This window comes from Arabidopsis lyrata (assembly GCF_000004255.2).
Source record: "Arabidopsis lyrata subsp. lyrata unplaced genomic scaffold ARALYscaffold_8, whole genome shotgun sequence".
In the NCBI taxonomy this organism is placed as follows: Eukaryota; Viridiplantae; Streptophyta; class Magnoliopsida; order Brassicales; family Brassicaceae; genus Arabidopsis; species Arabidopsis lyrata.
This window is the reverse complement of record NW_003302548.1, coordinates 19,622,780-19,642,355: the sequence shown is the minus strand read 5'-3', so window position 1 is coordinate 19,642,355 and position 19,576 is coordinate 19,622,780. Positions and strand designations below refer to the sequence as shown.

At 35.8% G+C, this 19,576-nt stretch overlaps 1 protein-coding gene across 1 annotated transcript; it reads right to left on the bottom strand.

Annotated features, from left to right (window-relative positions):
- Nucleotides 1–9,388: 9,388 nt before the first annotated feature.
- LOC9302465 lies at nucleotides 9,389–10,170 on the bottom strand. The gene has a single exon (XM_002864651.2). The coding sequence runs from the start codon at nucleotides 10,069–10,071 to the stop codon at nucleotides 9,595–9,597; it is 477 nt and encodes a 158-aa protein (XP_002864697.1). The 5' UTR covers nucleotides 10,072–10,170; the 3' UTR covers nucleotides 9,389–9,594.
- Nucleotides 10,171–19,576: the final 9,406 nt, after the last annotated feature.

Sequence of the window (19,576 nt, the reverse complement as noted above, 5' to 3'; positions counted from 1 at the left end):
TGAATAATGAATCAGAAGACAGTGATCAGTCAAACACACTGATACGACTAAACCTCTTCGACAATTTTTTACATATCATGATGCTGCCTTTTTCTTTCATCTGTAAGTGTAATTACTTTCTGTAAAAAAAACTTTTTACTTTCTTTTAGTTCCAAATTTAATACCTTTTTTCTTTCTGGTTTTTTGCTTTAAGTAGATAGTAATTTCACATGTCTTTTTGTTTTAACATGTTATAATTTCACATGTCAATATGTTACGTGTCCATGTATGTTGACAAAAAAGAAGAAGTGTGCATCATATATTTTGAAGCGTGAAATAAGTCAATATATAACCCAAAACATGAATAATGGCTAAGTAGTTTCTTTTCAATTTCCTATTCTTTTAGAAACTGTAATATTAATTTCTACAATGCGAACCAAAACTGTTTTGTTATAAGATTATTGTTAGCGTGTTTTTTGTTACCACTTAGACCGCGATACGTGAACAAAACATCTTCTTCTTATTATGGTTTCTAAAGAGGCCAACAAACTGTTCTCATTCGGAAAACTAGTATGCATAAATGACTAGCCTCTCGATCGAAACAACGCACTGCTCTCACTCCAACATCTTAATAGTAAGATATATAATTTTAGAATTTGCATAAATGACTAACCTCTCGAAACAAGTCAGCAGATAACGCTCAAACCACACAAAAAATCGACCATTACTACACTCGTATAAGCTGGCCAAATTTACAAAGGAAGATGGTTGCTCCGACATAACTTTTGATAACATGATATTAGGTGTGTGTTTTTTTCTATTTTAAACCAAGAACGAAATATGACAAATGATATACCAGTAGTTACAATTATATTCAAAAGACAAATTAGTCACAATGATATATTTTGAATTTATAGAAATTTGGTTTCCTTTTGTTTGCTTTTTTTTTTTGGTCAACTAGAATTATATTGAATAACAGTGATGAAACATCACGAACCAGCAGGTTACAACATATGAAGTTGGGAACAAACCACAACAATCACACATATAAAACAGAGCCTCTACTACGAGAAGACAGCCCTATACAAAAGAATAAGCTCCACACAGCGAGCTAAAATCAAAACTCTCAATCAAACAGAGGACGACATCTTTTCTTCTGCGAAAACACCTTCAATATGACTAGCAGCAACATAAGATTATAATCTACTATCATTAGTAACACTTTTCGCAATAAGAAAGGCTCCTCTGTTTGAGAGAGAGTTTCCTTTTGTTTGCTAATTAATGTGGATCACCAAAGAAAACAAATTTATGAAAAAATTGACAATTTTTTTTATTGAGAAAATAGAAAATAAATATAAAAAAATGGTTCCTTAATTCCAGACAATCTGCGTCTCTTTTATGGCGCGCTCAGGTAGGCCCCACCTTTCCCTTCAGTCTTCAATTATCCGTCACACATCGCCGCACTATTTTCTCTTCTCTTTTTTTTTTTTCTTTTTCTTTCGTAATTATTTTCTTTCTTGTATTTTGGTCCAAATTATTTTCTACATTTTATTCGAAGAATATTATATCATACATATTTCATTCGATACATATAAGATCTATCAAATTTCCCTTATCTTAATCCTATGCTATACCACATATGATGGAAAAACAAAAATTAAATTTACTTGGTTTATGCACAAAAATAATTAGAAAAATGCAATTTATAATCAAATTAAATACATTTAAAGTGTTCAACCATTACAAACACAATTTTCTTCTCTCTTCTTTTTTTTTGCTCTCACAATTTCCATTTAAACACGTTGATTTGGTAATAAGAATTTCAACTTGCCGAAAGAAATTACATTTTAATTGTTTTTATCTACTTTTTCATTTGAGACCATTTCACTATTTCAGTATAATATAGAATGGAAAGTGTTGACGATGTGGTATTTCCATCAGCTTTTCGCATGCGCCAAAAGTAACTCTCACGTGCTGGCCACACATTTACACCCTTTTATCCCTTTCTTATACTATAATTTATTTAAACTATTTTATCATATTTTAATAAATTATTTATATAGAACTAAGTACTAACATATGTATTTTGCATAATTATTGATATTATCTATTCAGTATTCCTTCAAATAATGATAGCAAAATAAATATTGCAGATTATGTAAACCGATCGAGCTGAAACAATATTTGTAAATATGATATGAAAGTTAGAGTAGAGATTTTAGTTACAAAACTGTTTCCAAAATGCTCCATTGTTTTGTTTGGGACTAGAGTTCACTTGAGCATAATATTATTCAGCTAGGGTCAAATAACGATATATGTATAGAACCACACTCGGAGGCAGACTAATGAAGTGGTATGTTTCTAATTAGTTTAACTAACTATATAAGTTTTTATAAATTAGGAATGTAATCGGTTTGTTTTATGTACATAGATACGATCTGATTGTTACTATCATTCATAAATCTGCTGCTTTTAGGGCTTTCTTTTGTCATGATTTTCTAGGTTGATTCAAACTTTGAGACACTTGTCGTTACTTATGAGTTATATGACTGATAATGATAATTCACAATTTCGCAATGTAGTACTATGTATATAGTGACCCATGCATGTGCTTGATTGTTTCACAAGCGACAAATTAAACAGTTACTTAGAAAATAGTTAATTAAAAATGGCTATATCATCAACTTCTTCTTTTTAACTTCCGGTTGAAATTAATCTTTTTGCTCACAATGATTACCTTATTTTATTCCATAGGGTGTCTACCGCCATTATTCTATGAATGTTGTATTCTTTGAAATTTTATAAAGATCATGCGCTATATTCTATGCATGTGAGATATGTGTAACAAGACGACAAAAAAACTCAAGAAAACGAAGCTAGAAACCTTAAGAAACTGTTATTAATTAAAACAATTGGTTCACATATCCAATTAATTTGCAATGGATCATTATTATATATTCGAAAACATTTGGTTCACATATCCAATCAATTTGCAATGGATCATTACTATATATTCGACTGCTTATCTCACCATTCCATATTCGACTATATGCACCTAAATATTTAAATGTCTTTATGAAAATAGAGTTAAAATATTCCTTTAAGATTCAGCACTAGCATATCCTAATCACAAATTCGACTTGATTACATCATCGTATTCATGAATATAACATAACATCTTACAAATACACAACCCAATACATTAATGTAAAAGCCCATAAGAAACAGTTTAACTATCAACTGTTGAATTATCCAAAAAGATTATACTGTATACATAATCTACGTAAATTTGCATATTACAGAATCAAACACCAAACATCGAAAAGAAACAGAACGTTTTCACATACAACAGAACACTAATTTTAGGTATCATTGAACTAAAACACCTGATTGAAGTGAAAGTGTTTTCACTTTTAAATAGGATCTTTATAGTGCGTAAAAAAAAGAGTAAAAAACACGAAGATAGAGAGAGGAAGAGGGATGTTGCCATATTAAAGTGGTTGCGAGTTGCGACAAGTCTTAATTTGACTATGCACGGAGATGAAAACAAAAGAAGCGTCTCCATTAATTTCACATTATGTAGTAGTACAAACTCAATTATTCACATTTTTCATCTTAAGATAAACCATTCGGAACCAAACATACATCCAAATTTAAATATTAGAAAAAGTCAAAATGTCACATTCGTTCTTGCTTTTTTTTCTTAAATATATTATCTTTTGCTTTTTAATTATCAAATATATATATACTTTTGTTGATGTTGTTGGTCTTGATGGGATATTAATATTCCTCCACTTTGTCCCCTTCTAACTTCCCCACCAAAAATTTAACATTTTCCTCTCCTATTTATTGTCCACTTTACTTACCTCCCAATATAACGTGTAGTTTTAATTTACCATGACTGATAATGATATGTAGAGATCAAGATCCCTTAATATACATATCACATATAACATGAGTCATCAGGCATCTATCTCAATATCCCTCAATCTTCATTCTTTATTTCCTAGTCTTGCTTATATTAAGGAAAAAAGCTTACTTGTTAATCATTTGTTTCACAAAAGTCTATATATATACCTAAAGTGTCTACAGCGGAAACTAATTAAGTTAATTATTGAATAATGCATTCAAGCAAACTATATTTCATAGTGCTATATTATTTAAAATAAATGTATTTTTTCTGAATAACAAAATGGGTATGAAAAGTGTATTAGATTTTTCCAGATTTTCATACTAAATCTCATCAGCATATCTCCTTGTTGATCTTTAATATCTCTATTTTATGTGGATTTTAATTTTTATCAAAGAATTTATAGAAGAAAAATAACATTTTCTTGTAAACCAAAAAGTATAGTTTTGAGGAAGGTAAAAACATTTAATAAACAGTGAACCATGGTAAAAGAAATGCTTCAAATAGTGGTGATGAAACAAATAGTGCAAAATAGGTAAAACGAGCAGTATTATCTTGATAAATATGGTAACTATAAACCTATTAAACTCGAAACAAGCTTTTACACCATTTCCGGTGGTGAAATAAAATTTGTAAGATTTTATATATAATTTAAATTCCCTTCTATTTTTAATGTTTATTCTGGAAGAAAAACTGAACCAAACACATGCGTGTAAATTTTTACCACAATTGTACTGCAACGGATACAAAATTATTAATGTTGATCATCTATATAACATTTATTGCGGTTGTGCTGTTTAAATCAGAACAAACACTATCACAATTTCAAATAACGGAAAACAAATAAAGGAAAATAAAATAAAATAAAGTAAAACAATGTCAAATACCAAAACTCATGGTAACGAAATAAATAGAAAAACAATTTACGGTTCTGCTGGCCAAATAAAAAACGACGAGGTTCTAATATCGGCGGTCAAACATCTCCGACGCTCAAACTTTGACCATATCATTCGACCATTTTGTTTTCTTCTTCTACTAGATGTCTAGGACATTTAGATGTATGTATACGCTAACCAGCATCCGAACGACCGGTTTGCGCTAAACCAAGATATTGTAACTTTTTGGTGCAAAGTTTTTTTTTTTAAGTTAGGTAAGTTAGGGTGAGTATTGTTATGAGAATGTTGGCTTCTTTACAGAGTTGATGAGCCCATAGCTTATGGAAGCAAGAGAATAATGTGGAAAATGGGACATGTTACAATAACCCAAATATTTTGGGCCCATAAATGGTCCAATCATTAGAGCCCACTTTGTCTCTGTGATAGGCCCCATGAGTGAGTACTTTTAGATGTAGCTGTCTGGTGTTGTCGAATGTGGAGACCTGACCTAACCGGGACCCTTCGTGATCCCTCATTATTCCTTTTGTCATTCGACTAAATTCCTTTCCTAACAAAATTGAATGATTATCATTTCTATTCACATCACATCTTTAATATCTTGATGATGTCTCTGCCCTTTTGTTTCCGCATGGTACTGCTAGATCTTTTAGTTTAGCTTAGTGAAACTGTATTTTAGATAGATTGAAATAGTTTTTTTACCTCACCACAAATGCGTTTTTAACTGTTCAAAGAATCAAAAACCATATAGGAGAAACAGAGGACTGGTCCTCCTCGATTGGTATTGATAACGACAACTCGAAGAGTATTTCTTAAGGCTAACCTAATTAATGTGGTTGACCAGAGATTGATGTGGTACCATTTTACCCTTTTTATATAAACGTTCCTACACGTTTGAATGTTTGATCATGATTCTTCTTTCTATTTTCTCCTCAACATTTTTTTCCTAGTGACCAGGACATATGTACCAAAGTCAAAACTAAGTTTCGTTACATGTGAAGATTTTGAATATTTATAACATTTTAAATCACAATGATGCAGCTATATATATTTTGGTATTTTTTGTTTGTTTGCCAAAAGATTTCGGACCTTAGACATGTTAGTCCTTTTGGGCTTGAAACCTACTAGTCATTTTTCCAACCTCGAGATTGGAACATAAAACTTTGAGTTAGGTTCCTAACAGAGTTTTTTTTTTTTTTTCCCTAACAGAGTTGATATCGCAATGGATGCTGAATTAGTTTTCGTTCAACTTGAATATTGTAAAACTAAAACATGAGTAGGCCTAAAAAAGACAAAGACAAAAGTGAGTACTCAATTCCTCTCCTAGGATAATATCAAACGTGATAGACAATTTTTTTAATTCTTTTTAAACTAGGAATTTTTGAACTAATCAATTATGGATTAGCCATTTTTTGGGATGGCACTTGTGGATTTTGCCCTTTTTTGAATAGTTTATAGATTTTGTCATTTTTCAGGCTACGGAAATATGATTTAACATGCATTTTATTCGTTATGTTTGGGTTTAGTCAGTTGTGGTTGTTTTTAGGGTTTAATATTTTGTATAAACTACGTATTTTTACCAAAAAAATCTGAAATACGTACATTTTTAAGTGTTAGAAAATGGCATATCTGTAAAATTTTAATAAAAATGGCAATTTCAAAAGATTTCTATGAAAAATGGCAAAATCAACAATAATCCCTTTTTTAACCGATACTTTTTTCTAAGTCCGGACCATGTTTTAATATTTTTATCCATATCAGCTGCCACTCGATCCTATGACTTCTAAAAAAAAATTAAAGTATGATAGACGATTTTGATATTTGGGAATAATGTGAAGCTAAGTGTTTGAGTGGCGAAAAAATACGCACAAAAATGCATTTTCTATGCATATTCATATTAGAAAATCTACATAATAGTATTAGGACAAAAAAATCTGCATGATTGAGATTGAACAAACGACACCTCATCATTCAGGTCCAGCCTCAACAAATCCATGTACTTGAACACCTTGTGTGCTTTATTGAGTCTTTGACAAAAGAGAGAGGAAAACCTAGTCTAGTAGTATGAAACCTTATCCCAAAAATATAATTGAGCCCAAAGGATTAAACAAGGTGGAGACTTTCTCTATTATTATATGTGTATATTATATGTTTAAAAAGGGAATTCAAACTTCCACTTGTTAATGGAGGATTTGATTTTATCACCCACTTTACTCTTTAGCGTAATCAGAGCACTAATCAGTATTCTTGTACAAAATTAATATGTATGACAAATTGCTGACATAAGCATTACTCCACTATTGTACATAGCTTTAGGGTCCTTCATGCTCTTGAGCTTCAGGTAAATCTAATGACTAAATGCATTTGTTATGAACATAAAATCAATTCAATATATATCAAAGTTTACATTTGATTGGTAATTCATATGCAAAACGGTTTTCGAAGATAATGTTCCGTTTACTATAGATTCCATGCTAGTGTACGATAGACCATGACAAGAAAAAAAAAGATAAGAAAATGTAGAAGTATCGCATCGTATTACTGTATTAGTGAATAAGCCCACAAAGATGTATTATCATCTATGATTCTATATTGCCTAAAGTTATAGTGGACTTGGGCTTAAATTTGTGGGCTGTTGACCTTATGGTGGAATCACACGTATATCTGCAACTAATAAAAGATTAATTAGGCTTTCTGTTTTTTTTTTTTTTTTTTTTTTTTTGAACAATTTGATAAGGCTTTAAACCCCCAGTTTTGGTTGTTAGATCTCCGTCTCTTCCATTACAGGTGCACTCTCTAAAGACTGCTAATCTATAATTAATTTTCAGATTAATATTTCATTTTCATTTGTAAGGAGTGTGTCATATTACATCTTGAATTATAAAGATAACATGCTGATTGATGACTATAACAGATGTGGACTGTTCATCTAACTTGGTGGATTTTAAAATTTAAAACAATTTTAGGAGATGTTGTCATTTACCAATCAAGACAGTACTTTACTTTTATTTTAATGTAATAATGCTTCTATATTTGTTTATTTATTATCATAACTTGTATCCAAGGGATTTTCTCTGTAAGATTTGTCATGTTGGTGTATGTATGATTATTGTCAAATACTGTTTCCTATATTCAAACACAAAATATGAAAATCCAAACGTAAGGAAATGATTTCATTCCATTCATTTGTATTTGTAATTGAGTTTCGTAAATAGCAAACTGAAAATTATATATTTTCAACTTTGTCGTTAGTGTTAGAAGATGAGATTTTTACACATGCACACACACTCTTTTTACTAAAGATGCTCAAACCTTATGTCCCATCTGATCACATTCGCTTCCCGGAGACATACAATCCTCCTCAAGAAGGCGATTTCTTGAAACTTTTTAGGAGCTCACCTCCAAACCGATAGGGTCTCTAGGATCATCTCATGACCCTAAGCTTATAACAAAATCATCTCTTCTCCTCCTCCCGTTGATTAATGATTAGTTATGTGTTTTTTTTTTTTTCTTTTCTAATTTGAGTGTGGGAGAGTTTTCGAACGAACATTAACCATTCAAAATTATGTTATTTAAGTTTCTTGATTAATAAGATTAAAACAAGGTAAAAATGTTGTAATCTTTTTCTATTCACTTTATATTTTATCGATATATATTTCAGGAGGTCCACAATTGGGCCAAAACGGTTGGTGTTTGATCAGAAAACGACACCCAACTTGAGAACCTCATTACTCATTTACTCATTACATTGACCTTTTGCGGGTCCTAAAAAATTACAATCCTTTTTCAACATTTATGTTGTAATTATTCAAGGATGGTGGTACTTAACTACTTATTTCCATTTCTCTTTTTGTTAAAAGAAAATATCTGTTTCAAATTAAGTTGAAGATAGACTATAATTCTTAGACAGGATAAGATCATTGTTTTACCCGGATAAGATGATATATTTGTAGAAATGCAGTTTTTTCTAGTTCTATATGTAGAATGTAATTTACAAACCTTTTTACCGGAAATTCTAGAAACTCTTGAGACACTGAACATGAAAATAAAATCCAGTTTTAGTTAGGAAATGTGTTTGGATAATGACAAAATTCTACATTAGGGAAAGCATGCATAATCATGAAGATCACATGAATTACATGTCCCTTACACGAAAACCATTCTGATTCACGTAATCCTTTGCTAATTTTAATAAATAAACCGTTTTAGTTTTTATACTTTATCACATCCATTTTAGTTTAGATGAGAAGCTTATCTGAGTTTTGGAACATTTTCGACGTCTCTTAAAGTAAAGAGCAGATTAATTTGGTTAAAATCATAATGTATAATAAACCCATTTAACTTTAAAATTATAATAATGTTCAAATAACAAAGAAATAAGAGCATAATTCTCAAACAACTAATGTCACTTTCAAGTGTTTGTAGCCTCTGCTTTTCTCACCCACCTCATCAAACACCCAAATATCCCAACCAATAATTGATACTTTTTGCCCCACTTTTACTATTTTATCCTAATTTTACTTCCAACAATCAAATTTCCAAAATCCGGAGTTTCAGATTAATAATTCCCATAAAATCAACTGCTTAATAAACAAAACAAACATTCTTCCAAAAAAAAGAAAACATTATCTATTACTCATTACGCAAAATGTCTCAAAAGTAAAAGAAAAAAATTACATGGGTAAGATTTTCGGAATATAAGGATAAATCGAGGGCATTTCTAGAAATATTACATGCTCTCTCTCTTCTCTGACAGTTACTTGAGAAAATGATTGAAGTAAACCAAAAAAATGAAAGGAAAACTCCAAATATTTAATCTTGGAACCCAATTTTTTCAAAAATTGCATTTCGAACCCTACTCAGATCTCTTCCTTTCAATGTCCTCCCAACTCCTTCATGAACCGAGAAAGAAGCCATTCTCGTCTTCGCTAGAAACTCATGCGGTGGCAACCAACCGCCTCCGTCTTCGTTATCGTCATCGTCGTCGTTATCCTCGATGCTTCTCCGGCGGTTATCACGGTATTCTTCCCGGAGAATCTTGGACCAGTCCGGTACGTTTATTGGAAGCGACGACGCTGCTACGGCGGAGGGACGATTCGACGGTTTTTTACCGGATCTGGCTGATGAAGAGATTATACGGCGAAAATCTGGTGAATCGGAGTGGATTGGGTTGTAGAGATCGGATTCGTCGAATTCGAGACCTGAATCGGAAGCGGTGAAGTAAGACGGTTGATCGGTGCCGAGAAATCGATAGCTAGGTCTAGCGTAGTAACTCTTTCCCGTCGCCATTGAAGAAGAGATTTAAAATTCGAAAGTTGAGATTTGTTTATTTGGTAATGAAGAAGAAGAATTAGTCGTGAGGCAGTCTTTGCTTTTATACAGGTTTCGAGTTTTTCCGGATAAATTGGATAAGGGACCCTTAACTTCTAGTTTCCGTCAGTTGTGAAATTACGTAAACACCCTTGGGTTTTAAATGAGATTTTAATCAAGTGTCGAACAATGCCACGAATTGCGATGGATTTTTTCTAGGAGTTGGAGAATATTACATGTGTCGTGTTTGGCATATTCTTTACCACTTAAAAAAAAGCTTTAATTTATTTGTCTCTTGAAAAAAGAAGTATCTAGACTTTCGATTAAATTCAACAATAATAATATCTAGGAGTAGTATTTGGTATTTCAATAGATTTTTGGCCCCTATCTATCCGAGTGGATTTTCTAACTTCGAAAATGTTTTTTTTTTGCATGAAGGAAACCATACATTCAAGTTTAACTCATGAAAAATTGTATGTAATCCACACCTTTTTTTCACGGTCAGTATTATCATTTTATATGACATGGGATGGTTGAGTGATTTATCATCATTGAAAGACTATTGTTTTGGGACTAATATGTAGTTAAAATTTTAAATATTTAGATTATTCAAATGTTTTTAGACAAAAAAAAAGATTATTATTGTATAGTTAAAATTTCAAATATTTACATTACCTAAAAGTTTTTTGATAAAAAAGATTATGTAAAAGTTCTAATCCTAAGAGCATAGGTAGTGGTTCATTCGGAAGAGGAGTGTAAGTATTAAAAAAACCAGATTTAATGCAAAAGTTGTCTCTCTCTTCACACTCGGGTGTAAATTTACACTCGGATGTAAGACACTCTATTTCTCTCTCTTTCTTTCTCTCTCTTTTCTCTCTTACTTTAAATTATAATAATAAAAAAAATTTTACATCCCCCTCACACTTAGACCATAAGTGTTGTAGCAACACAAGTAGTGTTCTTAGGTATTAAAAATTTGAAAAAATTCAAACAGTAGACGAACCTGAATTGCAATCTTCTGCAAGATCTGTTCTAATACAAGTTATGAGCCACGTGTCTGAAAAGTATTGGTTCCATAATTTTCTCTCTTCCTTCTTTTTTTTTTCTTCTCTCTTACAATGTTTTAAGATTATTTTACACATAAGATCAATTTTCAAAGTTACATGGATGCATATACCCTTATACCACTGCGGATGGTCTAAGATTTATACAAGAAAATATTATAAGAATAATTAAAATCAGATTGCATGGACGGAGAATATTATGGAATAAAATATACGGCTCTCGACCGTTTGGAAACTTACGAGGTTGGTCGGTGTGATCGGCGCGGGGAACCAGAACCGTCGAAGATTACATCATTCACTCGTAATTTTAGCCGTTCCCCAACAATTAGTAAATTATTTATTTTAAAATTTTTTTATCTTTCATTACCCAATGAAAACACTCTGCACAAAGCTTAATACTCGTGCTTTGCTTTCTCTCGTGGTATTACTTATTTAATGTATTTATTGTTCTCTTCCCTATACCCTATAACATACAGTACTTACATATTCCGTATTATTAAACTACTAATTATGTGGACTATTTTGTTACGGTCTCCTCTATAGTCAGTCTTTCAGAGTTTCGTCTCTTGCTTTCCTCATTTTGTATATATACAGCTTAAATGCTAACAGCACAGATTCTTCCACAGTTCACACTAAGAAAATATTAAACTAAATGACTAATTAATCATATGCTTTACTTAATGTTGTGACTAAAAACTATAATTAATTATGATAAAGCCTGTTCGAGAAAACACTACAATTGTATCTTTTTTTTTTGTCTAAGATAATTTTCATTTTGTTTTTTAATTATTATTTCAAAAATACCGGATCATGCTGGTGCAAGTCTCTTGTTTCTACAAAAACAAAAGAATACCGACTTATTAAATTAAAGGAAAAATAAATCGGACAAAAAAGGAGTATAAAATCTAAAAACGAAGATTGTCAACAAGAAATTCTTAACAAAAAATTTGTAATGATCTGAATTTAACCTAAATTTTTTTTTTTTGTATGAATGTAAAATTATATTCACCAAAAAAACTGTTTTACAATAAATGCAACGTAGTGAGCAAATATATTTTGAGCAACATTTAGAGGTTTTAAAAAAAAAATGGACCGAGACTAGAGACCGTGAGTGTGAAACCAGAATCGGAGTATGCCTTCGTAGTTGGAAGAACCCGAAGTAGCCATAGTGCTGAGACGATTCCGGACGCTCTTATCGATTGTAGACGTTAACTTCGTAGCCGGTATGGGAGTGTCACCATGACGTCGACCATTGCGCTCTCGCCAAATGCTATGTATAGTGAGCTGAAACACATACTTGTCACAAACGATTGATATCGTGATGCGAATGAAGCCGTGATGATGGGTAGGAGACAGACCCGTCTCTACCTCTAGGCAAGGTAGGCAAATGCCAAGGGTCCAACATTAGTTTCATAAAATTTTTTAAAGCAAAAAAGGCCCAAATTTTTTTTTTTTTTTAAATTACTAAGAAGGTTTGACTTTTTTTTGGTATTGCCATAGGTCTCATTCTATATTGAGACGGTACTAGGAGAGACACCCAGCTTGTCGTGAACTTATGAGCCATAACACCTCTACTTAAAGCTGTCCAAACCTGGGAGGAGTAGGAGCAAGAAAAGAATAAATGGTTCCTTGTCTCGACTCCGTCCCCGCAAAGAACACAAGTGCCATTCGCATCCGCGTTCCACCTCAATAATCTGTCCCCTGTAGCTAGACGGTTTTAAAAGGCTAGCCAAGTGATGAACGCATACTTGGGAGTTGAGTAAAGAAACCAAACTGCCTTGTACCATTCATGTTGGTGTCGGATCCCGCACCAGAAGTACGAGACCAACCAAAGATTGCCACGTAATCAAGATAATGGCCCATAAAGGATGAAGCCCATTGGACCCGTGAGCCGAAGGGACGGTCGAAGTGGTTGTCACCATTTCAAGAATCCGAAGTGACTGCACTGTGACACGAGTTCAGTGTAGAAGACACGGGTAAGTCGGTTCAAGGACACTTGGGCCAAAAGAGGCGAGGCCCATGAAGATCAGAGTCAACTCAAATTCAAACGTTGAGCATTAAAGCCGAAGAATCAAAACGGACACATTTAAGAAGAAATAATTGTACTTAATTACTCATTTTAATGTCGTTTATCTATGTATAAATATAGAGGCCAATGGCCATGTAAAGAGGATCTTCCTCTCGAGAAAGAAATAATATAGCAATTTTCGTAACAATTCATAAGTTTTTTATACATTCATTTTTGTCCCTCAAGAATAATCTTTCCCGCTTAATAAAATACTTGAGTGTGTGAATCCGACTTCCACATTTTGGCGCCGTCTGTGGGGAGAATTAGGTTCTTGAGTGGTCAGATTTTTTTATCACACTTCCGAGATAAGCAACAATGTCCGGAGGAGACGCTGCCGAGACATCATTGGCCGAAACCCTCAAAGCTATGCAGCAAACCATGTCGGACATATCACAAAAGTTCTCGGATGTGGAAAAGGCCGTCGATACATTGCAAACATCCCAGGTATCTCTTAGTCAAAACGTCAATAATATACAAACTCGTGTTCGCTCTTTAAGTGCAGAAAACCCGGTGGGAATCCGAAGAGGGATATTCAACTCGCCAAGTTCCGCTGCACAAAATGAAACCAGCGGACAAACAACTCCCGGTGCTACTAATAATGTAGCTCAGACGTCGGAAGAAGAGACGCAGCTCGGGGATGAAGAACAACTTGCAGCTCAGTACGAGCAGGAGAACCTCGACCAGTTCGAGACCATGAGGAAGGTTAGCCAGGAATTAAAAGAAATGAAATCAAAATTTCATCAAGCTACAAGTTCAGAGCTAGACATCAATCGAGTCATTGAAGAAGCTAGGCGAACACCTTTCATCCCGCGAATCGCGAGTTTAAGGATCAAAGATTCCCGGAAACTCAAACTGGACCCTTACAGCGGATTGGAGGATCCAAAAAGCTATCTCGCAGCCTTTCTGATCGCTGCAGGAAGAGTCGAATTGGATGAAGCTGATGAGGACGCAGGCTATTGCAAGCTGTTTTCGGAGAATCTATGTGGCCAAGCTCTAATGTGGTTCACCCAATTAGAGTCGGGTTCGATCAGCAATTTCGACGAACTATCAGCCGTGTTCTTAAAGCAATACTCTATCCTTATGGATAAAAGCGTTTCGGATGCCGATCTTTGGAACTTAACGCAAGGATCTAATGAGTCACTTCGGCTTTTCATCACCAAATTCAAAGGAGTGCTGTCAAAGCTCCCAAGAATCTCACAGCAATCAGCTTTATCTGCCCTACGAAAAGGATTGCGACATGATTCAAGGTTTAAAGAAGACTTAATACTTCATAAACCAGACACAATTCAGGATGCACTCTTCCGCGCAAACAACTGGATGGAGGTAGAAGACGAAAAAGAAAGTTTTGCCAAACGGAATAAACAAGAAAAGCCGGCAATCACCGTCCCTACCAAGAAGTTCGAGCCTAGGGAGAGCAAAGGACCAAGGAAGTTTGGGTCGCAACCCTTCAACAATACCGTCGGAAAACAATTCCAAGGGAAAGGAAGATCAAACACTTGGGTCCGTGATGAAAGTCTATATTGCGACATTCATAAAGTAACCGGACATTTAACCAAGGATTGCAGCGTTCTTAAAAAGCACCTCGCAGAGCTTTGCGCTTGTGGCAATCTTTCTAAATTTGATATAAAAGATTTTGTGAAGGAATACCACGAAGCAAAGGAAAACTCCAAAGATCAAGATTCCAAAAGACCAAGGTTATCCAACGAGGAAGAACCAAGGAGTTCGAAGGGTAAGATCAATGTAATTCTAGGAGGATCCAGATTTTGCGGAGATTCAATAAGTTCCATCAAAAAGCATAGACGAAATGTCTTACTCAAAGCAAGCTTGAGCAAAGAAATTGATTTTCAAGGTGCCTCAATATCATTTAACGAAGAAGAAACACGGAATCTCGAAAGACCGCATGATGACGCTCTAGTCATTACTCTTGATGTCGCTAACTTCGAAGTATCAAGGATCCTTATAGATACAGGCAGTTCGGTCGACTTGATCTTTTTAAGTACTCTAGAAAAAATGGGAATCAGCCGAGGAGACATAGTAGGACCTCCATCTCCATTAGTTGCGTTCACAAGCGAGTCGGCAATGTCTCTCGGAACAATCAAGCTGCCAGTCCTTGCCAAGAAGGTATCGAAGATCGTGGACTTCGTTGTCTTCGATAAGCCCGCAGCTTACAACATCATCCTCGGGACTCCCTGGATTTATCGAATGAAAGCAGTCCCCTCTACATACCATCAATGTATCAAATTTCCAACATCAAATGGGGTGGAAACAATTCGGGGAGATCAAGAAGCTTCACGGACGTGTTACTTAGCTAGCCACCGTTTGAAGATCCAATAGCAATTAACAAAGCCCGCAAAAGAGGGACTAAGGCAAAAACCTCCTAATGGGCAGGAAAAAGAGGATGTGGTAGTCGAAGTGGTGTTGGAAGAAGACAAGCCGGACCGGAAAATTCGAATTGGAGCAACTTTGACTGGCCAAATAAAAGAAGCTTTGATCGAACTCTTAAGGAAAAATAAAGCATCATTTGCATGGACAGCAGCGGACATGCCTGGCATAAATCCGAGTATAATTTGTCATGAACTAAACGTGGATCCAAGCTTCAAACCGGTGAAACAAAAAAGAAGAAAGCTTGGAGTGGAGCGGGCAAAAATAGTAAATGATGAAGTGGATAAACTTTTGAAAATAGGGTCCATACGAGAAGTGAAATATCCGGAATGGGTAGCAAACACTGTCGTTGTCAAGAAAAAGAATGGGAAAGATAGGGTTTGCATCGATTTTACAGACCTGAATAAAGCATGTCCCAAAGATAGTTTCCCGCTGCCGCATATAGATCGACTTGTGGAGTCCACCGCTGGAAATGAGCTGTTAACGTTCATGGATGCCTTCTCGGGTTATAATCAGATAATGATGAACCCCAAAGATCAAGAAAAGACGTCATTTATCACAGATAGAGGTATCTACTGTTACAAGGTAATGCCTTTTGGTTTGAAAAATGCAGGAGCAACTTACCAACGATTGGTGAACAAAATATTTCACAATCACCTCGGGAAGACTATGGAAGTCTACATAGATGATATGTTGGTTAAATCATTGAAGAAAGAAGATCATGTTAAACATTTGGAGGAATGTTTTGATATTCTCAATAAATATCAAATGAAGCTGAACCCGGCGAAGTGCACATTTGGAGTCCCATCCGGAGAATTTCTTGGCTATATCGTGACAGAAAGAGGGATTGAAGCCAATCCAAATCAAATTAACGCCTTTCTAAACATGCCATCTCCAAGAAACCTCAAAGAAGTACAACGGTTGACTGGGCGGATTGCGGCCTTGAATCGTTTTATCTCGAGGTCAACAGATAAGTCGTTGCCTTTCTACCAGATTCTAAATGGGAACAAAGGATTCCTTTGGGATGAGAAGTGTGAAGAAGCTTTTGGGCAGCTTAAGGCATACTTAACCACTCCGCCTATACTGTCCAAACCGGAAGTGGATGAAAAACTTTACTTGTACGTATCAGTTTCAAACCACGCGGTTAGTGGAGTCTTGGTTCGGGAAGACCGTGGGGAGCAGAAACCAATTTACTACGTGAGCAAGTCGATGACGGATCCGGAAACCAGATACGCAATGATGGAAAAACTCGCACTCGCGGTGGTAACTTCGGCTCGGAAGCTGCGTCCATATTTTCAATCCCATCCGGTTGAAGTATTAACTAACCAACCACGCCGGATCAGTATGAAGGCTCAGGTCTTAGCAGACTTCCTGACCGAACTACCAATACCTGGAACGATAGAGCAACCGGAGAACCAAACTTGGAAATTACACGTAGACGGGTCTTCAACAAAACAAGGATCCGGAGTGGGAATCAAGTTGGAATCTCCAACATCAGAAATTCTAGAACAATCATTCCGATTGTTATTCAATGCCTCCAACAACGAGGCAGAATACGAAGCCCTTATTGCCGGACTTTGACTAGCACAAGGAGTTGGAGCTAAGGAAATATTGGCTTATTGCGATTCGCAATTAGTAGTTAACCAATTTAATGGAGACTATGAGGCCAAAGATTCAAGAATGGAAGCATACCTCGAAGTGGTGAAGGATCTATCTAAAAATTTCTCGAAATTTGAATTAATCCGTATACCTCGGGGAGAGAATACAACTGCAGATGCACTTGCCGCATTGGCGTCAACATCAGATCCTGAGTTAAAGAGAGTTATTCCAGTAGAATGCATCTCGGAGCGAAGCATTCAAGACAGCAAGGAAACCCTCGTCGTTACAAGGTCTCGAGCAGCGGCACGCGACCGTGGCGAACCAGAGATCGAACCGCCACCCAACAAACGAAAAGTCAAAGGGATCAAATACATCTAACAAGGAACCCGTTGTCTTAGCTGAAGAAATGATTCCAGAAACGATGTTAGAGACCGAGCCATTACTCGAGGAGAATATTCTTGAACCAAACGAACATCCCGAACCAGAGCCACGGATATTTCACAAAGTTGACCAAATTCCGGCTAAAGACTGGGGGGCTGACTGGAGGGAGCCAATAAAGCACTACATCACGACAGGCGAGCTCCCAAAGAATAAATGGCAGGCCAGGAAAATGAAAGTCGTTAGCGCGAAATTTTGTCTATCAAAAGATGCGTTATATAGACGAGGTATTAGTGACCCTTACCTATTATGCATTTTTGGGCCCGAAGTCAAAATCGTCATGAGCGAAGTGCATGAAGGATTATGTGGAAGTCATTCATCAGGAAGAGCTATGGCTTTTAAAGTTAAAAGAATGGGGTACGTTTGGCCCACTATGATCACAGATTGTGTTAAGTTTGCCCAAAGATGCAAGCGCTGCCAACTCCATGCGCCATTAATCCATCAACCGTCGGAGTTATTCTCCTCCATTTCCGCCCCATACCCGTTTATGAGGTGGTCAATGGACATCATTGGACCATTGCACAAATCAACTCGAGGTGTACAGTACCTTTTAGTCCTTACGGACTACTTTTCGAAATGGATTGAAGCTGAGGCGTATGTTGGTATCAAGGATTCGGCGGTGAAGACCTTTATTTGGAAAAACATTATATGTCGACATGGAGTTCCGTACGAAATAGTCACTGATAATGGACCGCAATTCATTTCACACGAGTTTGATGCCTTTTGTGCGGATTGGGGAATTAAAATTAGTTATTCTACTCCACGATATCCGCAAGGAAACGGTCAAGCTGAAGCCGCGAACAAGACAATATTAAGCAACCTCAAGAAGCGCCTAAATCATCTAAAGGGAGGATGGTATGAAGAACTCCAACCCGTCCTGTGGGCCTATCGTACAACCCCTAGGCGACCTACAGGAGAAACTCCATTCTCTTTGGTTTATGGTATGGAGGCGGTAGTACCAGCTGAACTCAATGTGCCCGGACTTCGTCGAACAGAAGCACCGTTAAATGAGGAAGAAAATTCAGCAATGCTTAATGATTCACTGGATACCATAAATGAAAGGCGTGATCAAGCTCTAATTCGGATCCAGAATTACCAACAGGCAGCAGCCCGGTACTATAATTCTAAGGTTAAAAGTAGGCCGTTCTTCGTGGAGATTATGTATTAAGGCGCGTCTTTGACAACAGAAAAGAAGAAGGTGCCGGTAAACTCGGTATTAATTGGGAAGGACCTTACATCATTACCGCAGTGGTTCGGAACGGTGTTTATAGGTTGAAAGACTTAGAAGACAATCCGGTCAAGCGACCTTGGAATGTGATCAACCTAAAGAAGTTTTATGTTTAAAAGCTACATGCATTGTTTATGTACATGAACTACGGTTCGGCTTGATCCCGAAATGGGTACGTAGGCAGCTCGAAAACGAGTTCAGCTATTAATAAAATTTTTGTTTTATTTCTTTATTAAAGGAAGAAGGTTCGGCTATGCGAACATACAAGAGATTGGAAATAAAGCGTTTATTCAAAAAAAAAAAAAAAAGACGAAGTGTCCCACATCGTACACTTCGAACTACGAAAACCTTGTTGACGAGCAGAACACTTCAACTCCTTGACCAGCAAGATCGAGGATTGGCATCATGCAGTCCGGAATTCGAGCAAAGTCTGAAATTCCAAGTTCAATCCACTCTCCGGGGTGAGATTCAAGGATGTGAAGATCTCTTGACACCGTAGTAAGCCTGCGTTGCATCCGGTTAATCCTCTTCCGAAGTCTCCTCTTTTCCGACATAAGCTTCCGGTGTTGAAGCTCGAGTGCCTCTATGAACGCCGTCGCTGTTCCATGGTCTCTGATTGAGAGATCTCTGATCAAAGCACATGGGGCTCGGATCTGAGATCTCGAGAAGCCGCGAAGTGGAGGAGGCTGCCTGCTTGGCTCATTT

Bases quoted from the DNA above. Each gene is read 5' to 3' on its own strand.
- LOC9302465 (XM_002864651.2), bottom strand. From the start codon at position 10,071: ATGGCGACGGGAAAGAGTTACTACGCTAGACCTAGCTATCGATTTCTC.